This window comes from Camarhynchus parvulus, chromosome 5 (genome assembly GCF_901933205.1).
Source record: "Camarhynchus parvulus chromosome 5, STF_HiC, whole genome shotgun sequence".
Classification (NCBI taxonomy): Eukaryota; Metazoa; Chordata; class Aves; order Passeriformes; family Thraupidae; genus Camarhynchus; species Camarhynchus parvulus.
Genome location: NC_044575.1, coordinates 30,532,193 through 30,555,589, shown reverse-complemented (window position 1 = coordinate 30,555,589; position 23,397 = coordinate 30,532,193). Strand labels below are relative to the sequence as shown.

Below are 23,397 nucleotides of genomic sequence, written 5' to 3'. Positions count from 1 at the left end.
CATTGTGACAGGTGATTTTCACTTTCACTCACTGTATTCCTTCTGAAGCTAGCCTGCACTTTATATAACATGACTCATTAGCCCTAGGAAGACTGAGAAGTACCCTGTTTTTGCAAGAGGCAAAGGATGCTTTTCTGGCATAACCTAGCTGTTGTCCCCATCAGCTTCTGTAAAGCCATAGAGAGGAGAAAACAGCGACAAGATTAGTTCTGTTATAAAATACTAAAAATTCCTGTAAAGTAAAAATTTCTGTTTCTTGACTTTGGTGTAATTTCATGTATCTAATTATTATACTAAAATATGTAAGAAATTCTGGTATCATTTTTGAGGGGTTTTTGCATGATTTCAGCCAGAATTTTTATTTTTTGTCTCTCTCTCTGAGACTGTGGTAACCAAGGATTCAAGATTTTGCCCGGTAATTGTGATTACATCAGTACTGTAGTCAACATCCCTCACCATCCAGTGAGTGATGGATGTCTATCTTTTCAGTTTGCTTTTGTGCAAGCAATGAACTCCTGCAGAGCTCCAAAATGCTAGAGCTCAGGGAACAGAAAAACACATCCTACGTGATTTGGATCCATGCTCTGGAGCCCATTGCTCACAGTGTTGGTCAGTGCCTTGCTGTACTTCTCCAAGCAAGGCAGTGCCAAATGCTCCTTTCTATATGCAGAGAAGTGTTTCATCTGAGGAACTGATGCAGCCAGTGCTGGATGCTTCTCCCTGTGATGTACTTATTGGGATTCTAAATAGACTTTCCTGTCATTGTGATGTTTCTGGATGATTTATTTGAGGTTTGGGCTGTTTGTTGGTTCTCTGGTAGGTTTTGGGTTTTTTGTTTTTTTGGTTTTGTTTGTCAGAGAAATAGGAAAGATTATGTCCTTCTAAAAGACTTTTCCTTCACCCACACTGCATGCTTAGGGAGAAGAGTGCATATCTGCTCTACAATAAAAAAGGTGCAATTTTTTTGCAAGGCATGACAACTTTAATACCCGATTTGTCAAATGTTTTCATTCCTGTAGCTCCAAAATCTGAAGCTACATACAATGGCCTGAGGACACATTCTTTAATTGTCAAATGTTTTTCTTACTAGTTTTGTGATGGGAAGAGTAGAACTTCACTTACTTTTCAGTTTCATGACTTCAGGACCTTCTCCATGGAAACAGTAATATTTAATCCAGCAAAGTCAACCACAGGGTGATTCTATATAAAGAAGTATCTGAAAAAAGAGGAAAGATAGCCAAATTTTAAACTAGTCTCCTTTAAAAAATTATTATTAATGTAATAATTCAAAAATATCTTCCCAATCTTCTCCATCCATATTTCCATGGATTCTGCTGTCCAGATAAATACAGCATGCTTGAAGGAACAGAGCACATGTGTAGTGTAGATTCTGCCAAACATAGAAAACATCACTTTCCAGTGCTTTGATACACCTATATGCTAGTATGTACAAAAGCTGTTGGCAAATAACTTTCCCATTTGTGGCAGCAACCATCTGTATAACATTATTTGTTTCTTTGTTAACTATTCATGCCCTCAGAATTACTCTGCTAACTGGGAATGTGGGTTGCAAAACTCAAAACTAAAATGATACATTTTTTTGGTGGAGAATTCAGTAGATTGCCTCTTGAGCAGAGAAGCAGGATAACTCACATTTACTTCAAACAAAATTGATGTAGGATTTTAATGACTCAAAATGACTAAAATTTGTTTTTCTGATACCTCAGTGATGCTAGATTTCTGTGACTTTGTGTGTTTTTCAAAGTGAAAGATTAAAATCCCACCAAAGGATCTTTGTTATTGCTTGAAGTTCACATGATGTTCATATCTGGTTCAGATAAGAATACAACATATTGTGTAGAAATTGTTGAATAAATCAGAAGTTGCTTATAAACAGTATTGCTCCTTTAACAGCATTGTAATATTTGTTTGTCACTCCAGCTTGATTTTTCTTGTCAATAGTCTTAAAGCATAAATCCTTTCATAAGTTATGCTTAAGAAAGTGAAGTTCCTCTTTCCCTGAGAGCTAGAATATCGAAAAAATACATTTTTATAACATCTTGAAAATGTTTTTTAAGAGTATCTTTTTAAATGGATTGTGGAAGAACAAAAATACATTACATTGTCTTCTCTGAATAACTTATGTGAGACTGAGAAACTTGTAGCTATTTAATGGGTGTCTAGATAAAGTGATTAACAAATCTGTATGTATGCAAATTACTTTTTTCAGTGCAGTCTTGAAATAAATTAAAAGAATTTAAAAGCAAAAAGTGTTTTAAAGTAATTATTGTGATAATTCCTGACTCTCAATAGGTTATATTACACCAAGAAGGTCATATGGACGACGGTCTCACATTACAAAGATGCCAGCGTGAGGAATCCCAGGCTGCTCGAATAATTCGCAATACTACAAGCTTATTCAGCCACTTCATAAGGTAGTTGTTACCCTGGTTTTAAAGTATCCTGAAATGATAAGAATTTCTCTAAAAGAACCCTTATGTCCTGCTTTCAAGTGTTTGAATTTAGAAGCTCTTAGAAATATATTTTTACTGATTGAAATTTGACATTTTGATTAGTAATGCCATTAAATAGATAGAACAGTTTATGTAAGATTATTTACGTGAAATCTAATACCTTGAAGCCAGAAACAAGCTGGATAGTAATCCAGGTTGAAAAAACATGCTAACTGATCTTAGTCTAACTCTGTTAATGAGTATTCAATGATACCTAGAACTTTGTGCAATTAAATCTATAAGAATGTATTTTGTGCTGAAGAAACTATTCTTTTGTAGTGCTTGGCAGAAGTTTTAATTATGGTGATGAAATGTTCACCCTTGTAATACTTGATGCAATATTTGATAAAAAATAAAGGAAAAGGTGTTTTTAGTTAATTATTTGCCCACCATATGAGCCTGTGCTTAAAACATTATTACTTCAGTATCTCAAGAACCTGCACCACTCCTTTGTATTTCTTGGGCTGAGGATATAAAACAGAGCCACCTTTGCCTCAGTCAGTGCCTGCTAGATGATGCTATTTATAGTAGTCAGGCTGTGGAAAACTGGATTATCACACAAGGTTGAGAAAATACTTAAACAGAAAAAGACATTATTTTCCTGACAATGGAGATTTCTTGAAATGTTTTTTGTTTTTAAATCCCACCCTTTTATTTACTGTATAGAATAGATGCAGAAGATCTAATTTGTGGTTGGGATTACCTGCCACTTTTGTGCTCTTTTCCCAGAAGGCTGTGGGTGTATAACTTCAATAACTGCGACTGTTATTGCACCATCACACCTTTAGTGGGATTTAAAGTATCTAAACAAAATCAATTACTGTAGAAAAAGAACTTCAATCTCTTTTTCTTCTTTTTGCTGAATTACATTGCTGCTTATTTTTTTTGCTTTAAAAAAATAACACTCTCTCTGTTTATATCAGCTCAGAAAGAGAAATATGATTCCACTCATGAAGCTCTGAGTGCTGGACAGCCAAATAATAGATATTTGAATGATGTTCAGTTCGGATCATCCGTTGCTTATATTCACATGTCATACATGTAAAAAGACTTGATTTAGGTACCAAAAGAGAATAGGCTGCCACATAGTATTGTAAATTACAGAGGGAAAATGATTAATGCTGCCAGTCTTGTTATTTTCCATAGTGGAAACAACAGAGCACTATCACCCAGCGCCCTGCCTGTTGAGGAGATGGCTCAGACTCTGCAAGACCTGATCACTTACTTCCAGCTTCCCGAAGAAGACCTGCAACATGAGGACAAGCAAAACAAACTTCGCTCACTCAAAAACAGACAAAATCTATTCAAAGAAGAGGTACAGAGAAAAGGATTTTTGCATTATTTTAAGAGGATTGTCTCACAAACTTTGAGAGAAATTTAGATGCATGCATATTATCATCTAGATATATGCATATGATCTATAATGTAATGTTCCCAGCTGATATATATATATATGTAAGTATATATAAAAGTATATAAACTTGTCACAAGCCACACTGTCATAAAATTTGATCTTAATACTTCTGAGCATCTTTAAAGGATCTTATTTTACTAAAATTTATTTTTCTCTCTGTGAAGTTATACAACCTGGATATTCCAAATGAATGATAAAACTTGGGTCAATAATGGATGTTATTTCTGATGTCTTTTCTGTCCTGTGACTCTGCCTGTAACTTTTTTACCTCTAGAAATTCTAAGAATGCCAGTTTTAGAGAAAGTTATGTATTATATAATTGTTCAATTGCTCCTCTCTGAACATGGAATAACTGTATTTTTGTAGATTTACTAAACATATTTTATGATGTGTTTAGACACATTTGAATTGCTTCCAGGTTTTCAATACTGTTTGAGTATGCAATCAAAGTGAAGTTACAAATCCCTTGTAGTATTTAAAATTCTTTGGTTTACAGATATTTTATTGGATAGCAAAACTTCCACCTTTTTTAATCAATGAAAATTATTTTTTTTCTAAATTTAAAGCATTTTTTCCTTATGCAAGGAGGATTTGATGCAAAAATGAATGTCCTTAAAAGTTGAAAAAGCTTTTATTTTCAGATTTTTATTCCTTATTTTTCATAATACCTAGTTGTGTGAGGAACCATATGGAATCATTCTCTAAAATTAATTCTTTTTATACAGAAAAATACATATTCAAATATTTTAAGCACAATTGGTTTGTTGTTTGGGATTTTCTTAATTTAAGATAATGTAGCCTTCCAGTTTACACAGGAAAAAGTCTTTAAGAAACAATGACCAATGCTTTTTCATGTGCAGTTCACTTTCCTCCCTCATATGTGTTTAGGGAATGCTGGCACTCGTTCTAAATTGCATTGATCGCCTTAACGACTACAACAGTGCAGCTCATTTTGCAGGAATTGCAAGAGAAGAACATGGTGGTACATCATGGAAAGAAATTTTGAATCTCCTTTACAAATTGTTAGGTAAGTTCTTCAAAAACCTTCTAAAGTAAAAAAAACCCAGAATACCCCAGTGGCATGGAATCCTACCTGCTGCCTCACCACCAAACGAATACTTTGAGTATTATTCAGTTTATTCTGTAAATTACAGAATTTCTTACATATAGTTACTGCTAAATAGAGTTTCTTGAGCAATGATACATAAGAAAATTAGGTCTCAGTCAGGAAAAAGTTCTGTGAAGCATGTCAAAACCTTTTTTTTTTAATTTAAATGTACCTGTGATATGCAAAGATATGTGAATTATCATTTTAAAAATTAGAAAAACTGTAAAACAGTTTTTTTCAATATCAAGGCCAGATTTTCTAGATCACTGCTATTCAAGAGCAAACCACTTCTGTGATGTAGAATGATCAAAATTATAGAGCAGGGCAAGTATGTATATGTGTATTTAAATTTCTTATTTGATACCTAGTTTACATTATTCCTCATTTAGGAGAGTCTTGTCTTCTGATGGAGATTAAATACATTCTATTTTCATCACAAAGGAAGGTAGTCCTGATCCATAGCAAAACAAAAAAGTTGAGAGTCAGGGCAAGAATAAAAGAAACCAGGGGAAGGGTTTTGAAGCATGAGGTTATTCACATAGAACAGACATGCAGGTGCTTCTAATGAAATCTCATTGCCTTAGAAACTAAAAACTTACCACTGGCTGCATTTTACTACAGTCTTATGAGTTTAAAGAAAAATAGAATGAAAAGAAGCTCTCTCTAGTACTATGTGGACTTTTTTCAGATTTTATCTTGATTTTCATCTGCCAGTACATTTTGAACACAGTGGTTCTGATGTAATATTTTTTGTGCTTTATAATAAAAATCATTGACAATTGAATACAAAAGATGTATTTTTTGTTACTCTTTTCCCCCCTATGATCTATGACTTCTAGAAGGAAGAAAATGAACAATATTTCTTGAAAGACTTGAATGTTGATGAACTTTCAAAGTGCAGTCTGCACTACTGAAAGACTAAAAGCTGTGCATTCTACAACATTGTTATAAGAAAGGAAAACTAAATACCAATATGCCTAATCTGCACTTGAATTCAAACTTCTGCATATGATCTTCCCACACTTGGTCGGAAGAAACAGGAAAAGAAAAGTTTCAGCCCCATGATCATGACCATGCTTGACATCAAGCAAGGGTGCTGGATAACTTCTATTTATATTTAGCAACAAAATAAAACATAAACAAAACTTTTTTTTTTTTTTTTGCTGAGATTCTTGTTTATCCAGGAGACCCCCTTCAATTTCAAAAACTATGTGCTCCTTAGAAATTATGTCGGTTGGTAATATTCAAAGTAGTGGAAATTCCAATTCTTTATTATGGTAACATAAATGGACTTGTCTGTTCATTGTTTTATTGAGTTACTCTAAAAATTGTGTTAAAATACATGTAATAAACTTTGTTGATTTAAAATGGAAATCTCCTGTTATAAAATGATACCTTGTGGTTTTTTTCCAGCTGCTCTCATTCGTGGCAACAGAAACAACTGTGCTCAATTTTCCTGTAACCTTGATTGGCTAATCAGTAAATTGGACAGATTAGAATCTTCCTCAGGTGAGACTCACCTTTACAATGTGAATTAACTATCAGTCAATGCCTGTTTTACATTATTTACATAGCAGTTTTCCTTGAAGCCAACACATATTAGAAAACAAATACACTCTTGGGGTTTGGTTGGTTTTTTTTGTTTGTTTGGGGTTTTTTTGGTGAGTTTTTTTGTTTTGCTTTTTTCCTTATTTTGGATTTGTTTTTTTGTTGGTTGGTTGTTTTGTTTTGTTTTTTGTTTGGTTTGGTTGTTTAATTGGCTAAAGTAATATATTAAAAGAGACACTAATTTGACATTGTTTTGCTTCAATACATTTGTTATGTGCAATATTATATCTAGGCAGTGCTGAATGTGACCCTGATGAATAAAGAGATCGGGTCAAAAAGTATCAAGAGTGGTGGACTATGAAATGACATGTATTTGTGGCATGCATATAAACCCCATATAGATGTAGCTTATAGGGCTTTTTTTTTGCAGTCGTGTATTCAACAAAATATTAATATGCTCTACAGTGCTCCCTTTACCTCTTCCATTGAAAAGAAGGAGCTAATCTAGCAAATTTCTCAAGTGGTTTTGAAGTTGTGGCTATATTCAAAAGAAAAGAGAAATTTACATTTTTATTATGCATTTATTCCTAATGAACCATGTTCATATCATTACTCTTTAGAAGTTGTTTAATTCTCTCTTTAGGCCAGAGAAGCCATACCACCTTGTAAGAAACTCCTTTACTGAGCTTTTAGGTTGTGTTCAGTGGTGAGGGTGATTTAATGACAACATTGTTTCTTTGGCCTTCATGTAGGTATTTTGGAAGTGTTGCACTGCATCTTGATTGAAAGCCCAGAAGCTTTAAATCTAATATCTGAGGAACACATCAAATCCATTATTTCACTGTTGGATAAACATGGGCGCAATTACAAGGTATGTTTGGAAAAACTAAGGCTGTAATGTTAATCTTACAGTAATTTGTGGGGAAAAAAAGATGAGAACAATTTGTTTCTAATACCTTTAAAGGAATAAAATAACTTTAAAGTACACTCGCAAAATTTCTTTGTTGAGATTAAAAGAATGTTTAATATATAAATGCTTTTCAGCAATTTTCAAATACCAAAAATTTGTATGAGAAGTAAGCAGTTAAGAAATATTGGTAACCAGTCAGAACATTGGATTTGATGAGAAAATGAAGTATTCTGGTAGCTGTAAGAAAGTGGGCAGTGCAGCTTGCTTTGTGATTCAGGGCTCTGGAGAAGTGGTGGACTACCATTGCATCCACAGATATAGAGAACTATATCCTACAAAATCATTCCTAACTTGAATAATAATAATAATAGCAGCAGAAAAGAAATAAATTGAGAAATCAGAAAAATAATCCAAATATCTGAAAACACAGGTGTTCTGAAGAAAGAAAAAACCCTTGAGTTTCCAGAAGATATACTGGATGAAATTAATTTAGACACCCATATCCAATTTATTATGATAGAAGAAGGTGAACAGAGTTTCTGGCTGCGACCAGGATGACATCACAACACAGACGAAGATATAGGTTTTTGTGTGATTTTCTGATGTGAGTTTCCTTCCTCAATTAAAATTTTATTTGAAAGACTGATAACCTCGAGGAAGAACAGAGGAAGTTTTTGTGAGCTGAAATTACTCTCTCTTGTAAATCACTAATACAGAGAACCTAACCAGCTACAGATACAGTAAATGAGAAAAGAATTTTTAAGCCGTGTTAAGGAGTATGAACTGATATAAGTAGGCATAAGAAAAAAAGTTGAAATTACAGCAGGAAGTTTTGCTTAATATCTTTATCTCTTAACAAGATTACTATGTTAGGCCAGTCACCTAGAAAGAACCTTTTGTCTGAAACATCTCAATGTAGATCTTACAGTGAGAACTTAGAACAGAAACAGAAAATGTATACAGGAGAAGAATTATACTAGGTAATGAATTTGTTAATTTCCATTTGTAGTGTCTTTGGCTATACCTCAGCAAGTACTGAAGAGTGGGTGGGAAGAAATAAATTCATCTGTTTTGCCACAAACACTATATCTTGTTCTCCTGCTAGATTAGAGATTCTGTTGAGATTTAGGAAATAAGGAAAATAATGAGTAAAATCGTCCTGGAAATTATTGAGTTGAAGGCCTTTTTAAATTAAAAGCCTTTTGTCAGAAATAGAGTCAGCGTATTCACAGAGATCATTTAAACAGTTTTCATGTAAAGTCTGAGCTGCCTAGTAATCATTAATGCTACTAAGATGCTTTACAGCTGAGTACTGCTCAGAGCTTATGTGGTTCTTTAAATGGTTATCCTTCTGCTAGATGGTTTCTGCCCAATAGCAGAGGTGGTAGAAAGGAAAATGCTGGGACATAGAAGAGTGTTTAAGCAAATATATTAGCTTAAGCAGTGTAAGCTGTCAGTGGTGGGTCTGTGTTCAGTTCACTTGTCAGACAACAGGAGTAGCTGAGTTTCATATTCTCCTGTTTCTGGAGTTGTACAATAGAAATAACACAATCAATGGTGTGAAGATGTGTCTTTTGTTGTGGAGGTGGTGTATAGCAATCTAGACCACTTAGGCTCCTTGCTCAAAGGCTGTTTGTCAGAGATCAAGTACACATTGAAGCTTCTCTGTTTGTTTGTGAAAGTGTGCAGCTTTGTTCAGTATTAAGTAACATTATGTTACTGTGTTTTCTCTTCCAAAACCTGCTGCTCCAGTATCCTGCAAGAATGATATCAATCTCTTTCAATTTTCAGACTCAAGGAAAAAAAAAGAAAAGAAATCCGAAGTTTTAGAATAACATCTTTTTGAAATTCTGTTTTGCTTTATAGTGAACTTTTAAAGCATCTTTAATTTTATAAAAAAATTGAATATTTCTCAAATTGAAAACATTGTTTCCAGAAGAGACTCAAAAACAATGTCTCATTGCCATTGAGAATTATCCGCTTATTTGGCACAGAAATTTTTTTGGGCTGCAGAAAATTTATCAAGGATTTTCATTTTATATTCAAATTTTTATTGATATTTAATTTAAAAGTCTTTAAGAATTAGTATAAGGCTGTTTTAACTGTTTTGTCTGATCAAAATGAGAATAAAGACTCTTAAAGGAAGGTTTCTGATGCATCCTCAAAACCTGTGCCGTGATGCTATGTTCCACAAATGTTTGATATCCTCTATCAGTAGTACAGACTACACTTGGTCCAAATATGTGAAAAGTATATAGAAAACAAAAATGTATATTATATCCCTTCCCTTAGGGCTATTCTGAATGTAAATTTAGCTGACAACTGAATAATAGTGTATGCTCCTAGCTGCCTTTGTCTTACTACTTCTGATTTTTCTTTTAAGGTTCTCGATGTGCTTTGCTCTCTCTGCGTCTGCAATGGAGTTGCAGTCCGTGCCAATCAAAATTTGATCTGTGACAATTTACTGCCCAGAAGAGACTTACTTTTGCAAACACGTTTGATTAATGATGTGACAAGGTATAGTGATATGTTATATTAGAAAAAATTATTGCTGTTATATTAGAAAAAATTGAATTTCTATATCTTCAGTAAGTAATTGAATAAAAAAAAGTAACCTAAGAAATATCCCAAAACTTTCAATATTGAGAAACACACCGTGGGAGGTGATAATGTATTATGTATTAAGTTCTGAAAAAATACATTTTTACTGACAATATGGCATTTGTATGGAACCTGGGATTGAATAGAAATTGCTAATTCATAATCAGAACTGCTCTAAAATGGAAACATGAAAGCTGCTTCTTTCTGAGTCAAAACAGGGAACAGAGTATGCTTGTATACTCTGAAGTTCTTGTGTGTTTTAAGAGGGACTTGATTTCCTGGCAACCTCACTCCTGGTTTTGATTTTAGTAAATGATCTTGTCATTTCTCTTTTGACTGTAAGCTTTTCAAAGCACGGAACCTCTACCTTAGAAGATGGTTCTACAGCAGCTTTATTAATTTATGCAAAGTGGTTCACTTCAAAAAATATTACAAGCAAAGTGTGGGTACCTATATTTATATCATACTTGTAAAGAGAATTTGACAATTATACAGCAATATAATTCCTATGACACACTTTATGTTTACACTAACTGGCTTGCATTTTCTTTCTTAGCATAAGACCAAACATATTTTTGGGTGTTGCTGAGGGCTCTGCACAATACAAGAAGTGGTACTTTGAGTTGATAATTGATCAGGTTGATCCATTCTTGACGGCTGAACCCACCCACTTGCGGGTTGGATGGGCCTCTACCTCAGGTTATGCCCCCTATCCTGGAGGTGGAGAAGGATGGGGAGGCAATGGTGTTGGTGATGACCTCTACTCTTTTGGGTTTGATGGCCTTCATCTGTGGTCTGGTGAGTACTTTGTGAGCTACCACTTATTCTTACAGTTAACATTTATCTACGTTTACCTTCCATTTTTTTGTATATATGACATGCTATTTCATAGTGAGCTACATTCAGAACTCCAGGTTATCAAGAAGGTATTTAGAAGTTCAGACCAGACTACGTGTCTAAGATGTTAGCCAATATTTAATTATACCAATTAGGCTTTTTAGCAGATTGCCTCCGTTTTCATGATTTTGACTGCAGAATGGCATTTTCCAGATCTAGCTCAATACTGACTTAATTCTATCTGTCCAAAATAAATTGATGTATTGATCTCAGATAAATTAATTCTATACAAATTGACATTTGCATTATTATTTTACTTTGAATCTACAGTTGAAGGAAAATGACAGTTATTTTTAACATGTTGAGAGATATGACAAATTGAATTAAAATTTCGGTAAATAATTTCATAAAATTTTTGTCAATAAAAAATCATTTCTACACTGCTACCAACTTCATTATTTTAGTCTTTGTGTGTAGCGTCTTTAATTATGAACTATCACATTATTTTTTCATCCAGATTTCTCTTGCATGCACAGTAAATGATGGTTATTTTTTAGCTTGCTCAATATGTGACCTATGTTTCAATGTGCAATTTTCAAGGCATCTAGACAAAATCCTTAGTTTCCCCATATTTCTCAGTGCCTTTAAATACCATGTACATCTAGGTATGCTTTAATTGCTCTGAAAATAATACAGTGGGGCCATACAAATGAAAGATGTTTTAATGAGACTGTATACACTGAAGTAAATTTTATTACATTTATTCTAATAATTCATAATCTGAGAGTGTTCCCTTCATCAATTTTATTAAAATTTCTCTAGCATTGGGTTTTATATACAAAATATGTGTGTGCAGACCCAAATAATTCAATATTTTTTTCCAACATAATTGAACAATTATCCAATGTCAGAAATTATCCTTTTTCGGAGAAGACTAGGAGGTATCCGTAACATACTGCATTAGAAATGGCTGAATAAATAATTTTTAAAAATTAAACCTGCTTAAATATTCTGATTCCTAAACACTTTTGTCTTAGGTCGCGTACCCAGAGCTGTAGCATCTGTCAATCAGCATTTATTGGCATCTGATGATGTGGTTAGCTGCTGCTTGGATTTAGGCGTACCCAGCATTTCGTTCCGCATTAATGGACAGCCTGTACAGGGAATGTTTGAGAACTTCAGTACAGAAGGGTTTTTCTTCCCTGTTGTAAGCTTGTCAGCAGGTGTAAAGTAAGTACAACTAAATTTGTTTTCATTGCTGCCTTATCACACAAAATATTGTCCAAATTCTAGTATTATTTATTCTGTTTTGCTGCTTCAGTTCTGCCCAAATAGCAGCTGGAAGGAAGGCAGAGAAGTAATGATTTTGTCAGTGATGATTTCACTAAAAATTGTCATGTGGGCCTGTAAACTGTTTCATCAAGTCACGATGTCTGGGCAGTATTATCTTATGGGTATTTGGTGACCTAGGGGAAATAAATTTCGTTTCATTCCAATTATCACTGAAAAAAGCATGTTAGAAATGCAGCACCATATTTTGCACTAATTAAGGTTCTCACTGGCTTTCTCAGCAGGGAGTAAAACAACTTAAATCATCATGGAAACTGATACTGTGTTCACAGTAGGAAACAGAACTGATGCGAAGTAATTTTGGAATCTCTTTACTAATATTCCCCATCTCTTACCTCTTCTATAGCTAAAATACTGAGATTCAAACTTACTGTATACAATTTATATGGTTGTCTATGTTCAATGAATTCAAAAAATCTTCTGAAAAATCAAAGAGAATAAAGGAGTGCTGACAAAGGTTTAGTAAATAAATTTCATTTATTCCCCTAGAGTTACCCTACTATGTAGCTGCATTAATACAAAGCTTTTGAAAATATTAATTACTTTTTACTGTAAGAAATCTGCCAAAATTGGTGTAATTATCTTCTTTTTTTTCATTCTGATTTGATGTTGCTTTTTTATTTTGTGAGAGCATTTTTCTTTGTAGTGTATAATAACATTATATCTGATGTTAACAGCAGATGTATGTCATCATCTGTGTCTATTACTACCAGATAAAATACTTTTACATGGGAATCCCGAGTTCATGAGTTAAGGAGGTCTCCTGCTCTGGGGTCTTTAATATTTTTAAAAATGTGAACAAACTATGTTGATCTGTTCTGATAAAGTCTTCTGATCTCTCCATCACAAAAAGTGTAGGGGCTAATTCCTAGACATAACAGGATTTTTTTTCTTTGTGGGTTTGTTTTTTTTTTTGTTTTTGTTTTCATTTTGGTGTTTACGTATAGAGTTTGCTCACTTGAGAACAAAAGTATGCAGCTGGATAGTTTTTGTATTTGTTGTTTTTCCTGGTATATTCTTAAATTTATATGACAAATCTATATCTGAGGAGAAAAAGAATATTTTAGGGGTTTGCAAAGAATCTTAGTTGTGCTTCTGGAACTCATTCCCTCTTGGAATATTCAGTATAATATTGTCTGCTTTCTTAATGTATTAAGGTTTTTAGTGGTTTTGGTTTTTTATTTCTCTCATATGCCAAATTGTCTGCATGTGTTCACTGAGATGTAACTTTAAAACTCTCAAGTTATGTATCAATAGTCCCAATAGTATTTTTAGAGTAACAGTCCAATTTAAATTAGATTTGTGTTTCCAAATCCCTTAAATCCATTTAAAAAATCACAATTTACAACCATTTGATTTTAAGTGAGAAATATTTCAATATGCCACTACATTAAATAATTAGCTTTGTTTTGGCCAAAACAAATTTTCAAAATATAGTGGGTAGATGATGGTTTTACTGACAGTATCTGCTAGTGTGAATGCTTGGCAACCCTTTGGTATTTACCAAAACATGAAGCACACATACATTTTTGTAAATGGTAGTAAAACAAATGCTTAGGCTTCTACACTATTTATTCATAATGATAGTATATGCTGATTATTTAAGAGTCTAATTGCTTCATTGAAAATTGCACAGAGTTCGTTTCTTGTTGGGTGGACGACATGGAGAGTTTAAATTTCTGCCTCCTGCTGGCTATGCTCCCTGTTACGAGGCATTGCTTCCAAAAGAGAAGATGAAATTGGAACCAGTCAAAGAATATAAAAGAGATTTTGAAGGAGTGAGGGATTTGTTGGGTACAACACAATTTCTATCGCAAGCTTCTTTTATCCCTTGTCCAATAGACACCAGTCAGGTATGTGAAGTTTGCAATGGGATCTATACCTTATGTCTATTCAAAACTTAAATTCACAATATAAAATCTTCCCTCTTTATTAGCAATTCTTCAATTATTTGTTGTGATGTACTAAGTAAACGAAGTGATCTTGGATAAAGGTGTGGTAGCTGGAACCTCTTCTTATTTCTGGAATTGTTATGCTCTTTCCTTAGATTGCTCTTCCTTTTCATCTTGAAAAGATCAGGGACAAACTAGCTGAAAATATCCATGAACTATGGGGAATGAATAAAATAGAACTGGGCTGGACATATGGCAAGGTATGTTTTGAATGACCTGTCTGGGTATAGTGACCTGTATTGGGTTAAGTTTCCTACCAGCCCAAACCTTGTCTTGGAATTTGAATGGGGTAGGCAGTGGTGGTCTATACATTACCAACAACAGGTGACCATGTAAGCTGGAAGGAGACAGTAGTATTAACTTTTTGGAGACTTTTTTAAACATTCAAATTCCTCAAAATTTTTTGTTTTGTTTATTTCTTTAATTATGGAGGAATATTTATAGTGTGCATTATAAGTGAATAATGGGAAAAGGAGATTTATATAGTTATGAGTAGCAGTCACTGGACAAAGATAAATGGTATCACTTATATAGACTTCATTACTGCAAAGAATTTACTGGGTTTTTGATGTGATACTTGATTCCACCAGGAAAGTACTCTTTTCTGCTATTCTTTTGCAGATACGGGATGATAATAAAAGGCATCATCCTTGTCTTGTGGAATTCTCAAAACTGCCTGAGACAGAAAAGAATTATAATCTACAAATGTCAACTGAAACCCTCAAGTGAGCTTTAAATAGAAAAGAAAATAAAGTTTTAAAATTTTATTTTTATTCAAGTGCATCATACTGTTGTAAGATATAAAAACCATTAAAATATCTCCTTCAATGATATTCTGCTAACTTTACTAGAAGTCCCAGGAACCCAATCAGACTGATGTAGAAAAACTTTGTCTCTACAGAGACCAAATCCTGTTGGTTTTAATAAAGTGGTAGAAATCTCAAGCCATAGATTTGTGTCTTTTTTGTTTTTAAAAGTCTTGTTTATTATCTCTGATAAATGAAAATATTTGGGTTTTTAAATAGCATTATTTTTGATTACTTCCATGTTTTTAAATATAATTTCTTCTGTGTATTTTTACAATGCATGAGAACTATAATGTTGTGTTTAACTAATGCCATTTTTATGCCAGAACCCTTTTGGCCCTTGGATGTCACATTGTTCATGCTCATCCAGCTGCTGAGGAAGATCTTAAAAAAGTCAAACTTCCTAAAAAGTATGTACCTTATGGTTACAGTTACATATTATAATATTTATTATAAATATAAAATATTTTAAGTTCATTATAAGTATACTGAATACGAACCCCATACATGATAAGGTCTTACAGATCTCTGGTTAGGCCTTTAGTTGGCTGTGATGATGTTGGAATGTGAATACTGCTGTGCTACATCACCTCCTGCAGTTGTTGAGAGGCAGAAACAGTCACATAGAGGCAATTGTAGCAGTGTTACATCACCCTAGAACAGAGATCCCAAAGTTAAACACAACTTTCCAGTGCTTTTCTGTCTTATAGTAAAGAACAGTCTATTCATATGATGGTAAATCTATTTACTTGAAAGAGAGTTTACCACTTTACCATAAGAGACAGAAACAGCAAGTTGGACACTTGCCATTTTGCTTCAGTTTATCAACCCACCATATGTCTTTTTGTCCTGAAAGAAACTTATCCATGAGAACAAAGTCAATTGTTTCAAGTGAACAGTAAAATACATACTTTTATGATACGAGAGATGATAATCCTGATCCAGTTGATGGCCTCAGTTAAAAAAAGTAAAATAAAGCTTTTCTCAAGATTCATACTGCAGAGAGTCTATCATAATACTGGTTTGCTATTAGTCTCGTTAAAATACCTATTGCCTATATGAAACATTCTAATTAATGGAAACTACCTGACTTGAGCAAAAGAGAATCTGAATATGTCTAAAAGGGTAGGTTGTCCTTATACAATATGGAAGAGTTGGAGAAGATAATGGTTGCTACTGAAAAATTAGTAAACTTTTTATTCAGGCAAAAAGTGGTAAGAACAATAGTTAAAATTTTTTCTTCTGTTGGAAAAAATGGTAATGCAGTCCTTATAAAATAGTTAATTAAAATACCATACTTAATGATACATAAGAGAGTTTCATAAGAAGTCATCATACAGATCTTTAAAATTAAAATTACTTGAAATGTTTAAATGACATATATAAATATAAAAAGTAATCATTCAATAAAAAATTTTGTTGCTTTATAGCAACCATTTAGGCATGTAAATATGGATCTGAGTCACATTTAATTAACTGTTGTGCAAGTAGGTGGAAAATGAGATGGTCCAGATAGCTAGAATCCAATTTATATCCTAGTCAATAACCAAGTGCAATGGAAGATTTTTGCAAATGAACAGGGAGAGTAGGAGATTAAAAAGTGGAGAGAGATAGTGATTTCCACCCTATGAATGCTTCACAGAAAGGTTTAAATACCATAACTGGTATATCTGACTCTCTGTTTCGCTTTGTTGACTTACAGTTACGTGATGTCAAATGGATATAAACCTGCCCCTCTTGATCTTTCTGAAGTGAAATTGTTACCTTCTCAGGAACTTCTAGTTGACAAACTAGCAGAAAATGCTCATAATGTCTGGGCAAAAGATAGAATAAAGCAAGGATGGACCTATGGCATTCAACAGGTAGGAATTTCTTTACATGCATTTGGAATAAGTAAAGAATGTGAAATTTCTTTATTCCAGAACATAATTTGGGAGGGACTGTTAGTTAAGACGACAAATACTGACTGTCCTGTAATAATTGGAAAAGCCAGAGGGGATTGGGAGCAGGAAAAGAGGCCCTGCATATAAAAGTCTGGATTGTCAGACCTGTATGTTTGCAGCTGCTGGATGTATGAGAATATATTTCCACCCTTCTCCTTCATTCTTGTATTTAAGTTTTCAGTGTTATTAACAGATAATTAATTGAGCTTGCATTCATAGAACTCTTCTTCATTAATACTGCTTCTCTTCTGTAATCATTACATGATGCCAAAGTTCACTCTGTCTCATTATTCAAAGTCTTTGTGATATCTAAACAGACTTTTCTTCTTGTTGTTTTTTATTATCCCTTTCAGGATCTTAAGAACAAACGTAATCCTCGGCTGGTGCCATATGCATTATTAGATGAACGTACTAAAAAATCAAACAGAGACAGCCTCCGTGAAGCTGTGAGAACATTTGCGGGCTATGGCTATAGTATTGAGCCACCTGACCAAGAGATAGGTATGTATTTTCAATACGAATCATGGCCTTTTAAAATGACATTTATAGTTTTGTTTTATTGTTAAAAGAGGGTTTTTTTCCCTCTGTTTATTTTTGCAGCTGACCAAACAGTGGAAAAAGTCAGCATTGACAAGATACGATTTTTCAGAGTAGAGCAATCCTATGCAGTGAAGTCTGGAAAGTGGTACTTTGAGTTTGAAGCTGTGACAGGTGGAGACATGCGTGTTGGCTGGGCCAGGCCAGGCTGTCGACCTGACATAGAGTTGGGAGCTGATGACCAAGCATTTGTATTTGAAGGAAGCAAAGTCAGTATACCTTTACCTCTTTTGATCTATGAGCAGGCTACAACATAGGTTTCTTCTGTGTACTCCACATCAACTACCAGCATGTTTTTGATTCATATAAAGATATCTCTGATCTCTGTTTGACAGTGGATAGTACCTCCATTTTGGTTCTGGTCATGATATTATGCTAACAAAGAAGTGTTGGTTTATATGTATCTTCCCAGGCTATATCTAACTAAGTACAGAAGTCTGCCATGATTATAAACAGGATGCAGCATTCACTTCCATTTTTTATACGTGATATTTTACAAAAATCAAAAAAAAGGTTCTTTATTCAATGAGAGAGCCACAGTCTGTTTTTCTTTTTCTGTTTTTTTTTTTCTGCTTTCTGCATGTACTTTCTTCCCAAGCTTGACTCCTAAAGGACTAGAAGGATGACCCTGTGTGTAAGAAGCTGAATCCAGTGAACAGTAGTTATCAGATTCCAAATTGCTGAAGTTAGGGTGCTTTAGTCTCTCTATGTCCCTGTTATCTCTAAGGCAAAAGTCACGATCAGTACTGTTTACAAATTACTTTAATATCTGGAAAATAAAATATCTGGGTTTCTTTATTTATTTTGGATTTATTTTTTAATTTACCACAGTATTTATTGTCTTGGTTTTCCTTTTAGGGCCAGTGTTGGCATCAAGGCAGCGGATTCTTTGGACGAAGCTGGCAACCAGGAGATGTGGTTGGTTGTATGATAAACTTGGATGACAAGTCAATCATCTTTACTCTGAATGGAGAGTTGCTTATAACCAGTAAAGGTTCAGAACTTGCATTTGCTGACTTCGGAATAGAAAATGGTAACTTCCCCTTTTAAAGTCACATGGTTATTGGAAGACAAAATAATAAAACAAACAGAAAAACTAGTCTGTCATGACTCAGTGAGCTGAGAAATCATATTTCACTGATATGAGCCTTCAGACTGTGCTATGCATTAACTTCATAAAAAATTATTTTGAGAGTGCTTGTGTGGCACAAACCAAATTTCTCCTTCAACCACATTAATGGGGTTTCAGAAGTCAGAGTGGATAAATTTTCTTACTGTTGCTAGGCTTTATGTTGGGTCTTCAGTACTGTGAAGTGGTAATAATAAGAACCCTGAAAAATTTCCAAAACCTGAAAATATAGTCTCTGATAATCTCACTGGAGCGTAAAGATAATATGTTCATGTCTGTGAAGGACAAAATGAGTACAGTGCGGTGAGAGTCTGCATCAAAAGAAAGATCTTTGCAACATAAGTCTAATCTTTATTTTTTGTCTCTGTCCTATTTATAACTTATCCAAATATCCCATTTTCCTGGGATATTTTTCCTCTTCTGTTTTTGGTCTTTGGTTTTTCAAAAAAGTAGTATCTACATGACTGTAGTAAAAGAGTTGGGAAATATAAAGCAAACCCACTTGAAAATGTTTTCATTTACTTTTTCTTTGTCAATGTGTCTCCTCCAACCAGTAATAGCTTTTATACCTGTTAGTAATTGACAGAAAACTTTACAGTTGCTCACTGCTCTTCTTTGATCTTACCATTGATAGAGTTTTTATAAAGGCAAATAATGAGCGACTGTCTTAACAAAGCTGTACTGAAGTCTCAAAATTTAGGAGAGAGAATGTCTCCTTTAGAGGTTGAACTGTTGGCTTTTCTCTAACCTTGCTCCAAATTCTGTTTTTTGGGGAGGTGGTGAAATAAGTCAACAGCCTTTCATCCCTGTCTAAACATATATGGAGATCAAAGAGTTGAGTCATAAAAATGCTAGCATTAAAGGAGCGTGTATTTGTCCATTGTGAATGATGGAGGAATGAAGGCTGGCAAAAACAATTGTACCTACTGATGATAAAATAAATTTTAAGCAAATGTATTGACACACTTGAGCCTCATCTCAAAGTTCTTTTGAAAATTTGGCATGCTCAGAAACCATATTTAACTTCTGTTAATAACTTTGATCTAGCCAAGGTTGGCTTCTAGTGACCATCTTTTTGTATAATACCATGTTTATTAGTCTAAAAATGAGAAAGATAAAAAATTAGATGGGATAGTGCCTAAGTTGTCAGGTAGCAATTATATTGAACATAGACATTGGTATTTAAGGTGGCTTTAAATTCTTGCTTCTGTCATCACTTCATGTGCATTACTTGCAGGAGCTAAAGTTTAGTTCACATTAGATGGATCGAAAATAAAGAATGTCTGGTTTTAAACTAATTTATTAAGTTTTGTTGGGTTTTTTTTCTTTAGGTTTTGTTCCAATTTGTGCACTGGGCCTATCTCAGATTGGTCGCATGAACCTTGGAATGGATGCCAGTACATTCAAGTATTATACGATGTGTGGCCTCCAAGAAGGTTTTGAACCTTTTGCCGTTAACATGAACCGAGATGTTGCTATGTGGTTTAGTAAACGCTTACCAACATTTGTCAATGTGCCAAAAAATCATCCTCACATTAAGGTAACATTACATGTCAGGGAGACACCTGTTCAATGATTGTTTGTTTAGCAAGCCGAGACATTAAACCCTTACTAATGCTTACTGTCATCAGATAGTTTGTCATATTACTCTATTAAGTAACTCTTAGATAATTCCAGATGATCTTGTCCATCTTCTTTTTCATTTATGGTAGTATGGATCCCTTAGATATACCTATCTGTTTAATCATATGACTTAATTTATGTTGGGGTGAGCTACTGGAAGCATGTTAGCTATGGGGTTTTTTTATATTCTATCTTACATGCACTTTCACTTTCTAAACCTTCTCTACTGTAAATTTTTCTTAAGCATCTGAAAATTGTTCAGCTGAAGTCTGAGGACATTTAAGTGTGCCTGTGGTGTCACACATTCTTTCACTGTGATGCACCAGTGATAGGAATTCCAAAACTCCCTAACTAATCTATCCTAGAGCAGAGTAATATATTCTGCCTTTTCTATAATTTTTTTCAAATTAATATATTCCAAAATTATATGTTTGTGTTCCTGAGGAGATTTTTTTACTACAGTCTCCCCAGGCCATTTACTTTAATTTAGGTATAGCCATTATTCTCTAATTATTGTATCTGAAAATTTCACTGAATTCCAAATAAATTATTTCAGCATTTTTTTATTTTAACAGGATTATTTCATCATTATTCCTGTCTTTAAAATATTCCTATCACTGAATTTGAAAATGCACTTTTTCAGCTCAAGGGAAAGTAATATCGAACACAAAGTCCATAATGACCCTCTGAACATTTCTAATTTATTTTTCCTCTCATTGTGGTGGAAAATTACTGATTCTTGTGATGCACTTTTTTTATTGACTCGTGTACCCAAGTGGTTTAATAAACTGTATTTTTAAAATTTTTTTACTCCTGAATGGAACATTTTGAAAATATCTTTTGTAGTCAGGAATCATACTGAATCTGCTGATTCCCTTGCTCTTCAGGTTAAATTCAGTGTCAGAACAAAGCTGCATAGTTTTGAAGATAATTAATTATGAAAATTTTAAGTTTGCTCTTTCAATTTTCTCATCCTCTAGTTGCTTAATGGAAGTTTTCAGCATTTTTTTGGATAGACTTATTTAAAAATATTTCTGTTATTTTTAGATATGGAGAATTGATGGGACCATTGAGAGTCCACCTCGGTTAAAAGTTACTCACAAAACATTTGGCACACAGAACAGCAATTCAGACATGATATATTGTCGTTTGAGTATGCCCATTGAGTTCCACTCATCATTCAACTTCGGCATGGGTGTGGAAAATGCCTCCTCTGATGTTTTCCAAAAACGGTTAGACTTGGGTTTGGTTATCCTACTTCATGCTTTCAGTGTAAATGTAATGTTATATTACTCTTTATTATTGTATACTCAAAATTTCTGTGCGCTAGGAGCAGATTACCATGAAATGCTGTGTCCAGACAAGAGAGAACCTTTTCTAAATAGGTGCATCACAAGGTCTATAGGTCTTTGCCTAAGCAGCTCCATTTTTTTCTGAATTATTATGATTTGCAAAAGCTAGGCTGGAAAGCCAGCTTAGAGTCTTTTGCCCTTTGGATTACTGCTCATCAACATCATTGCTCAATAGCTCATCACTACCAGAAAAATGTCTAATTTGTTAAAAGAAAAAAGATTGTGGGAAAGGTTTTTAAAGGTATCAGGTATTAATGGGTGCTGCACCTTTCAGAGTTACCTCTATCTTTATATAAGTGGTGTAAATCTGCCTCTTCTCCCACTCCCTACCTTAATTGCAATCAACTATTTTACTTGTATATATGTATCCTGTACAGTCTTTGCTAATGCATACTCAGCACCAAGCAAAGCTGGTTAGCTAGTAAGCTGACTTACAGTAGTTAGCTTTTAAGTATACTTAGCCTAATAATGACTAATTTTTTCACTACTTTTTTTAAAATTTAATTATTCACTGATTTTCCTTTATCTGTAGAAAGCACAGCCAAGAAATTGGTCCTCCTTCTACTACAGTAAGTAAATATGTTGAGATGCTTATTTCTTCTGAAGTTTTGAAGTAGATTCATTTGTGGCAACATGTTCATTAGAAATCAATGTTCATTAGAAATCAATCTGTTTAAAAAAGCCTTTTAAATACTTTTTATGATATAACACTGTTTATAAATAGTGATGTCCAGAGCAGCATTATTTGCAATTTGTGTAAACATAAACCTCATCAAATGAAAACACTAGTCTGTTTTTTTTTTGATTAAGAGTATTTAAAATTACTTATTAGAAGAATGTGAGTTACTATTACTGAAGTGTGATATATAGGAGATTTGATTATTCCTTGATAAAATACTTTAAATTTCTATTACTAATATGCTCTTTTCTTTCTTTCAGTATTTTTACTCACTACGGATATTTGCTGGCCAAGACCCATCCTCTGTCTGGGTTGGCTGGGTAACACCAGACTATCATTTCTACAGTGAGAATTTTGACCTAAATAAAAATTGTACAGTGACAGTTACTTTAGGCGATGAGAGAGGCAGGGTTCATGAAAGGTAGGAATTATTTATAGTGTATTAAAGTTTTTATTTTAATACTGTTGTTTAAAAGTCAGATGTTCATAAGCTTGATGATATTTTAAATATTAATTTAAACTAATAAGAAAATTGATTATGGAGTATGAGCTTTCCGTGCTAATTTATATATGAATGTGTTTTAGATAGACATGTTAAAGTGAATTTATCATTAATGTTCTCTTGTGAAGAAAATTTCTTTTGGAAAGAATTTTAAATGAAAGATGCTTCTTTAATTTAATATTTGTATTTACTCCCTATGGATGAAACAGTTTGTTTAACTGTAACTGACAAGTGCGCGCAGAAGCCTGTGAAACTTTTTCATAACTATGAAAAGGAAAAAAAAGTATTCCTCCATTGAGAAGTGCATGTCCACCAAGTTCAGTGTGATCTATGCTTTGTTCTTGTTGCTCTTTCAGTGTGAAGCGCAGTAACTGCTACATGGTTTGGGGAGGAGATGCAATTGCTAATTCCCAGAGATCAGGTCGCAGTAATGTTGATATAGAAATTGGATGCTTTGTTGACCTGGCTACCGGAATGGTGTCATTCACAGCCAATGGAAGAGAGCTTGGCACTTGTTATCAGGTATTATCAGA

At 33.7% G+C, this 23,397-nt stretch overlaps 1 protein-coding gene across 1 annotated transcript in view; it reads left to right on the top strand.

Moving 5' to 3' along the window:
* Window positions 1-23,397, top strand: part of RYR3 (ryanodine receptor 3) — a 193,233-nt gene that overhangs the window by 70,097 nt on the left and 99,739 nt on the right. Inside the window, exons 12-32 of the mRNA XM_030950304.1 lie at window positions 2,314-2,435; window positions 3,660-3,828; window positions 4,816-4,954; window positions 6,449-6,544; window positions 7,336-7,454; window positions 9,877-10,010; window positions 10,651-10,892; window positions 11,969-12,161; window positions 13,918-14,134; window positions 14,329-14,433; window positions 14,855-14,958; window positions 15,366-15,449; window positions 16,742-16,901; window positions 17,336-17,483; window positions 17,583-17,788; window positions 18,438-18,612; window positions 20,040-20,248; window positions 21,379-21,563; window positions 22,216-22,252; window positions 22,623-22,783; window positions 23,221-23,386. Coding sequence (XP_030806164.1) covers window positions 2,314-2,435; window positions 3,660-3,828; window positions 4,816-4,954; window positions 6,449-6,544; window positions 7,336-7,454; window positions 9,877-10,010; window positions 10,651-10,892; window positions 11,969-12,161; window positions 13,918-14,134; window positions 14,329-14,433; window positions 14,855-14,958; window positions 15,366-15,449; window positions 16,742-16,901; window positions 17,336-17,483; window positions 17,583-17,788; window positions 18,438-18,612; window positions 20,040-20,248; window positions 21,379-21,563; window positions 22,216-22,252; window positions 22,623-22,783; window positions 23,221-23,386 — 3,171 coding nt within the window. The remainder of the gene's footprint in view (window positions 1-2,313; window positions 2,436-3,659; window positions 3,829-4,815; window positions 4,955-6,448; window positions 6,545-7,335; window positions 7,455-9,876; window positions 10,011-10,650; window positions 10,893-11,968; window positions 12,162-13,917; window positions 14,135-14,328; window positions 14,434-14,854; window positions 14,959-15,365; window positions 15,450-16,741; window positions 16,902-17,335; window positions 17,484-17,582; window positions 17,789-18,437; window positions 18,613-20,039; window positions 20,249-21,378; window positions 21,564-22,215; window positions 22,253-22,622; window positions 22,784-23,220; window positions 23,387-23,397) is intronic.